The sequence below is a fragment of the Falco punctatus genome (genome assembly GCF_963210335.1).
Source record: "Falco punctatus genome assembly, chromosome: 20".
Classification (NCBI taxonomy): domain Eukaryota; kingdom Metazoa; phylum Chordata; class Aves; order Falconiformes; family Falconidae; genus Falco; species Falco punctatus.
This window is the reverse complement of record NC_137600.1, coordinates 591,285-598,077: the sequence shown is the minus strand read 5'-3', so window position 1 is coordinate 598,077 and position 6,793 is coordinate 591,285. Positions and strand designations below refer to the sequence as shown.

The 6,793-nt window shown below is 54.9% G+C and overlaps 1 protein-coding gene across 1 annotated transcript in view; it reads right to left on the bottom strand.

The window, feature by feature from the left end:
• Nucleotides 1-2,814: 2,814 nt before the first annotated feature.
• The window catches only part of GFPT1 (glutamine--fructose-6-phosphate transaminase 1), a 49,220-nt gene continuing 45,241 nt past the window's right edge, over nucleotides 2,815-6,793 (bottom strand). Inside the window, exon 19 of the mRNA XM_080370121.1 lies at nucleotides 2,815-3,198. Coding sequence (XP_080226247.1) covers nucleotides 3,169-3,198 — 30 coding nt within the window. The 3' untranslated portion in view covers nucleotides 2,815-3,168. The remainder of the gene's footprint in view (nucleotides 3,199-6,793) is intronic.

The following is a 6,793-nucleotide window of genomic DNA, read 5'->3' as shown; positions in this document are numbered from 1 at the left end:
TCCCTTTCTGCTGTTGCTGGAACATGATTTCCTCACAGCTGACCCCACCGGGCAGACAGGCAGGCAGGACACGTTTGCAGCGGTGATGCGCGTCTGCCTGTTTGCAGCCAGCTGGGTGATAAATCACTTCGCTGGCAGCTCAGGATGTTGGTTTGGGGTTTGTCTTGTTGTTTTTTTTTTCTCTTTCTCCCCCCGCCGCCTCCCTTTCTGTAGGAGAAAAGACCGAAAGGGATGAGCTGCACTGAAAACCATTTCCACACTCGCCCCCCTCCGCTGGAGGGTTTGCAGCTGGGGGTGGGATTCTCCGTGTGCTGGCGAGTTCAGAATGCTGCGTTTGCTGATGCATCGACACTGCAGGATTTCGCAGTTGCTTCCCATGCTCCATGGAAGACAGAAGCATATTCAGGCTGCTGGAGGAGCTTAGGGGATCTGTAGGCTGTGCAGGAGGGGGGGACATTGTCTCAAGCAGCAGTTTCTTGGGGGACTGCGTGGGTCCGCAGCAGGAGCAGCCCTGCTGGTTTGCTGTTCCGTGCAGGCGGGATTTCAGCAGCACTTGGTGCTTCAGTTTTGTGGGGAAGCATCAAGAGGTTTCCAGCTTTGCTTTGTCCGCCTAATTTAGGCTGGCACAGCCTGGCAACGTTTTTGCTCTCTAATAATTTTTTTTAAATGTGTTTCAATCAGAGGAGCAGATCTGTGCTAGATTTAGCCCGCGGTGTCTGAGCGAGCATCGCGTGCGACAGCAACCGGTGCAAGCATGCAGAGCGCAGTTCAGCTTGTTTATTTAGGTCTGCGTGTGAGGCTTTTGAAAGCAGAGCAAGGAGGAGAGGACAAATTTACTTTCACATACACACAACTGTCCTTTATTATCCTAAAGCGTGGTTCTGGCAAACAGCAGCCACGCTCTTGTTCAGATGGCAGGAAAAGTGAGGGAATCCCCGGGCTGGGGTGGAACAGCGCCCAGGCAGGACAGTACGTCCTGCTGTAGGTGTGTTTGATTTGAGGGTGGGATTAGGTGGCATGGTGGCCCTGGGCTTGGAGATCTCTCCCAGTCCTGCATCCCCCCCTACGCAGCCTGGTGAAGCAGCTGGAACGATTTCCCAGTTACTGCAGCGCCTTACATCAGACCTGCAGCATCTGTGCTGGGAGCCTGTGCAAATCAGCGTTATGAGTCAGGCAGAAAACTCACCCACTGCCTTCAGCAGATTCACCTCTGCAGTGCTGCTGTAATTAATATTTCCTCCTCTTTGCAATAAGCTGCCCTCTGCTAAAGAGTGAGCTTTGTCTGCATGTCTTTTATCATGTGCCCTTGATCTGGAGGCACGGTCCTAGCCCAGGCCAGCCAGAATGGCCCCGGGTTACCTTAAACATTACAAGCAGTATGTTGCGGTGCTTATTTGTTGTATTTTAGATTATTTCCACCCCTACACACATTCTAGGTTATTGATTGAATTGGGATAAGGGCTGATTTATAGCAGCCCGTGTGCCAGGGGGGTTCCGTACTCTCCAGAGAGCTGGTGGTGCTGGCCTTGGCGCTGGGGCACTGGCAGCTGGCCGGGGGCTCTCCACTTCGCTGAAAATGAGGACTCCAGTTAAGCTGATGTCACCGACTGCAGGCACCCTGGGGGTGGTGGCACGTCCTGTGGAGAGCCTGGGGCACCGCCGTGCCACCCACCTCTCTCCTGGCGTTATGGCAGGTCTGGCAAGGCTTTGGTGCCAGGGGGTGACCGAGCATCTTGGATTGTGGCTAAAAATAGAAAAGCTTGATCTTTCACTCCAAAGAAAAAACCAAAACCTGCGAGCAGAGGGAGGCAAACGAAGGCTCCCAGACTTGCTGCCTTTGAAATCTTGTAGTTGTATAAGCCAGCTTCAACTGCTGCCTTCTCCCACACCGACGCCTCCTTCGCTTCCTCACTGAGACCTGTGTTATCGGAGCTTGCAAAGGAGTATCGGTCCTGAGCGGTGTCCGGGTGAGCACCGCACGTGCCAGATGCTGGTGACTGTCACAGTGGAGCAGTCTGGGTGAACCCTGGTTGTTTCTGGGGTAGTAACTGCCAGGTTGTGATGATCTCTGACCTGTGATCAGGGACCAAGCGGGATCTGGGGTTATTCTGGCCAGCTTGGGGCTTGATGCCTTCAGGAATTCACAGCCTGCTGGGTTTACAGTAGTGGGAGCCTTATGGCTCTGCAAGTCAGACGTGTCCTTCATCCTAGCTGTGTCCCCAGCCTCTGTGACGATGCTCACCATAAGCAACGCTCCCCGCCAGCCAAGAGGTGTTTCTTAACATCCCAGCCCCACAGTGTTAACACCAAGCCACCACTCCTCGGTGTCTTGTACTGTTTTTGTAGTTTTCTAATCTAATCATACGGAAGGTGATGGTTTTCCTCCTCTCTCAGGAGCTTGCCATAGACATTTCAGCAGGTTTTGGGTTGGTATGTTGGGATTTTTTTTGGCTAGCTGTTCTTGTCTGCGTGGGACTGGTGTGTTAAACATATGAAGTGAGGTGCAGGACTGTCCAGCCAGGCTTTTGTGACAAAACCATCACAAGAACTAAAGGTGTAACCTCGACATTCTGTCTATAGAAGAGGCATCCTCACCACGCCAGCATGCGGGCTGGAAATTCAAGTCAAACCAACAGAGGCTTAAGCTGCCAAACCTGTCATTGAACAGGGAAAGAAGGGGAAGGAGGGGGGAGTCGTGAACTTGGCTTTGTTTCTTGGGCTGCAGAAGCCAAGAAAGGAAGAAAACATCCAAGAAAAGACAAACTGGCATCTCGAAAGTAGAATGTTCTGCTTTTGGCATTTGCTTGAAAAAATCAAGAAATCTTTGGAGACTTTTATTGTTTAAAACCAAGGCAAGAACTTCAGTGCAAAATGCAACCAGCGAGTAATCTGTGACTGTGTCACTTATCTAGGAGGTTTTTCTATGCCTTACTCAGTGCAAAACACTCAAATCTGGGGCTGCCAGCCTGTGCCGCGCAGCGCAGGCAGGACCCGGGCGATGCTCGTTGCGGCCGCGGAGGGCCCTGGGCTCCGGGCAGAGGAGGTGGCTGCCCAGGGCCGTGGGTTTGGCTGCCTGCAGCTCACCCCTCGCGATCCTTCTCCTCCAGGCTCTGGGACAGCTGTGCGGGAGGCGAGTCGCTCACACGGGCGGCGAAGTGGCGGTGGCGTTCAGTCTCTGGAGGCGGCAATGCGGTCCACCTGCAAAAAGGACAGGCAGCCGTGAAAAGAGCAGCCGGTGGCGCAGGGAGGTGCGGCCGCGCCTCGACACCCGCTGGTCAGGGGTGCTGAGCCGGCACCCGGGAGCACGCACCGCTGCAGCCCGTGTTTCACCCTGTCAGCTGCGGGAAAAGGAGTGTGGGGGTTGAAAACCCCGGAGATAAGGGTATCTGCTTTCTGCCCTGTTAATTTTGGGCTTAAACAAAGGAGGACTTTGTGCCTGCAGGATAACGATCCAGACTTGACGGGATTACTCACTGTAACTGAGATGCTACAGGAAAAAGAAAAACTCGCCGTGACTGGGGGGGTTAATCCTTGCTCTCAAGGGACGTGTGATGTAGTGTAGCTCCGCTTCTTTTTCTTGCCTATCTGTTAACGACTACGGAGGCTAATGCTACCTCCTCCACACCTCTGGGATCAGACCATGGTGGCGGGAGCTTGCAAACAGCCGTGCAGCCCTAGGGGGTTCAGAAATCAGAAATCGTATTTTGGGGACACTGAGATACAGTTACTGTCGAAACATGCTGGGCAGGCCGGAGGCTGGGTCATTTCCTTCAAGTCCCGCACTGAAACCGGTCTGGTCTCGGCTGCCGTGGCCCTGCAGGGACCAAGATCCGGGGTGGGAGCTCCCAGACTCGCCGGGGGAGGGCAGGTACCAGCAGCATCAGCAGCAGTGGGAGCTGCAGGCTCTGCGCCGCTTGAAACTGCCTGTGGGTCACGCAGGACCCCTCGCTTGGGGCTTTTCTACCTGTTTCCGTTCTTGGAAGCAGCATCCACGTAGGCTACGTGGTCTTAGGAGCAGCTGCAGTTCTTCCTCTATTTTTTCCAGCCATAGAATAATGGCACATATTTCCTTTTGGAACAGGACTTTATATAGCGCTTTCCATAGTCACTGAAACAAGCAGAACATGTCAAAAAGACCACAGCATTCCCCGGCTGGTGAGCCCTTGTCCCAGCTGAACGTTTCCTCGCTTGTTCCTACTGATGAGAAAAGTGTTTATTTGCTGATGTTTCCACAGTGTTAAGGCCCAAATCTCACTGCAGTTCTCTTTTCCCTATGCTAGTAGCTACCACCCACATCTACTCAAGAACAGTTTTTCTCAGAGCTGGGACCAGTGTACCTCCAGTTATCCACGACCCCCTGGGCGCTGGCCTGCTACAAACCAGCTGGTCGCATCCAGCTGGTGCGTTAATTTATTTGTAGCTGTCTTCAATTTACTTGCTTTATTGCTTTTCCATGTAGGCATTGGCCACGATACCACTTGGACACGTGGTAACCCCAACGGAAGGGGTAAAGTCTGGAGGTACGGAACACTTCTTGAAGAGATGTGGCAGATTTTAAGCTGCAACGGGTTTGGGAGCAGGTTTTAGTGCTCGCTTTGTCCCGCCGGCTCACCGGGAGCTGTGCCTGCCTTTCAGTGGCGCCTTGTGCTGCACAAAGTGGCATCTAGTGACTAAAGAATAACCTTGACACCCAGCTTCAGAGTGAAAGGATGGGGGTCCCTTCCTGGGTCCAGCAGCGCCTGGAGGAGGGACGATTGCCCCCCAGCCTCTGCACCCTTCCCCTTTCAGGAGGTGACCATCCTGTGGCTTCACCAAGGAGAGACCCTGCTGGCAGGTGCTCCCGGAGCCCACCCTGCCCCCTCTCAGCTAAACTAAGCTAGCAAAGCCTGGGATGATGCTTGGGACCGTGACAGGTCCTTGTTCCTGGCTGGCAGCACCTGGAGGGGGGCAAGGAGCCGATGGCTTCAGTCCCTGATCCCAACATTTGTGTCCATACAGTCTCAGGGAAAAAATTCCTTCCTAACCCCAGCTGCTCTGCTGGCAGGCAGGAGCCTTTCTGGGCCAGCTCATGTCAGCCCAAAGACCCACTTGCCCCCTGCCTCACTTGGATGTGGTCCTGCAGGGACAGTCCTTGAGGCAAGGAATCCATCATGATCCCTGCCATGAGCGCCTCCTGGAAGCCGTCTGCCAGTTATACTAAGGGAGGTGACGTGGCTCCTCTGTAGGCTCAAGTCCAACCTATGGAGAGGAGGATGATGATGAGGATGGCAGTTTTTAGCAACATGATCAGCAAGGGGTGTAATGCGCATTCACTGGGTCACAGAAAGCCCTGGATCCTCCTGGTGTGGTTCAGCCGTTCTTCTTCTGTGTGTTAATTCCCAGCTTTATGCAACTCTGAAATCCCCTTCAAATTCCACCTGGTGGCACAGGCTTGATGTTACATTAGGGGGGAGGTCACCCCTTGAACGTGACCTTGGCATGGGGCATGAGTTTTCTCAAGGTGGACTAGTTGGGGCTGTTTAGATAGGAGAGAACTTGAGTTTTCAGCAGGTTTTCTGAAAAAAACTTGGAAAAGCATGTCTTCCTGAGGCTAGGAGATGCTGCAAAAAACGCGAGAAGGAATGTGAGTCCCCGCTGCAGCTGAGAGCAGAGCAGTCCAACCGGGGACCACAGGGGCCATTCTGTCTGTCCTGGTAGTGCTTTTGCCCTGCTCTCACGCTGGAGAGGAGGTTTTGCAGCCCAGGCTGGGTTTTCCCAGGGCGGGTGGGCCAGCAGCCACACGCCGATAGTCCTGCAGGGTGGCTTTGGTGGTGAAACCAGCTCTGGCACATCCCTGGGGTTTGCCGATGCGGCGTGAGTCATCCCGTGCGGGCAGGCGGGGTCTTGCCCAGACCAGGGGCCAGAAGGCACCCGCCTGTGGGCCTGAGGAGCTTGTTCCAGTGGCGATGGCAGCAGGAGGGAGGGGAGGCAGCGTCTCCTTCCCAGCGATGACTTGCTGGCGCGTGTGGTGCCGCCGAAGCGGAGAGGCTGCTGGAGCACGCCGCCCTCCCAGCCTCCGTGCCCCCTGCCCCACTCTGCCAGGGATGCAGATCCCTGCTCCAGCCGGGATGCGCCCGTGCGGCCCCTGGCCCTGCCCACGCGCGCTCGTCCAGCGCGAATTAATTCTGGGCAGAGGCACAAATGAGCGGAGCGAGCGGGGAGGTTTGAGCTGCGTTCCAGGCAGGTTTGCCCGCTGCTCCTCTTGGCAGGAGCTGCAGCATCGCTTTGGGACGGCCGAGGCACAGGGTATAGTGAGATCCTAATGAGGTCTCTGGGTGCCCTCCTGCTGCCCAGAAGGAGCTGGCCGGCCCCCACGCTGCCCCCCATCCCACCCGCAGTCCGAGCGGCTCTCCCGATGCACGGGAGCCCTTGGGAGCCCAACCGGCCCTTCGCTGGGAGCCGGTGGTGCTGTGAGTGTCTCCAGAGTGTCTGGGCTCGCCGCCACCTCGAGGATCCCGTGTTACCGTAACGCTGCTGCTCGTGGTCCAGACACAGGCCAGCGGCTTGTTTGTTTAAACTTGTTTCCATAGGAATTTGTAAGGACCATGGGAACATATTTTATTTGACCTAAACAATAAAGAATGAGACTGAGGAAGGGGGAAGGAGTCCCGTCATGTCTGATTTGTGGGTCTGATTTTTCTCTTAGGCTGGGTAACCTCTTCAGCACTGAGCAGACCACCTTGGCAAGTCCGCTTGCTTTTTTTCCCATCTCCTTTGTTTTTTCAAATGCCTGCAATGTATTCCTATCGGCTGA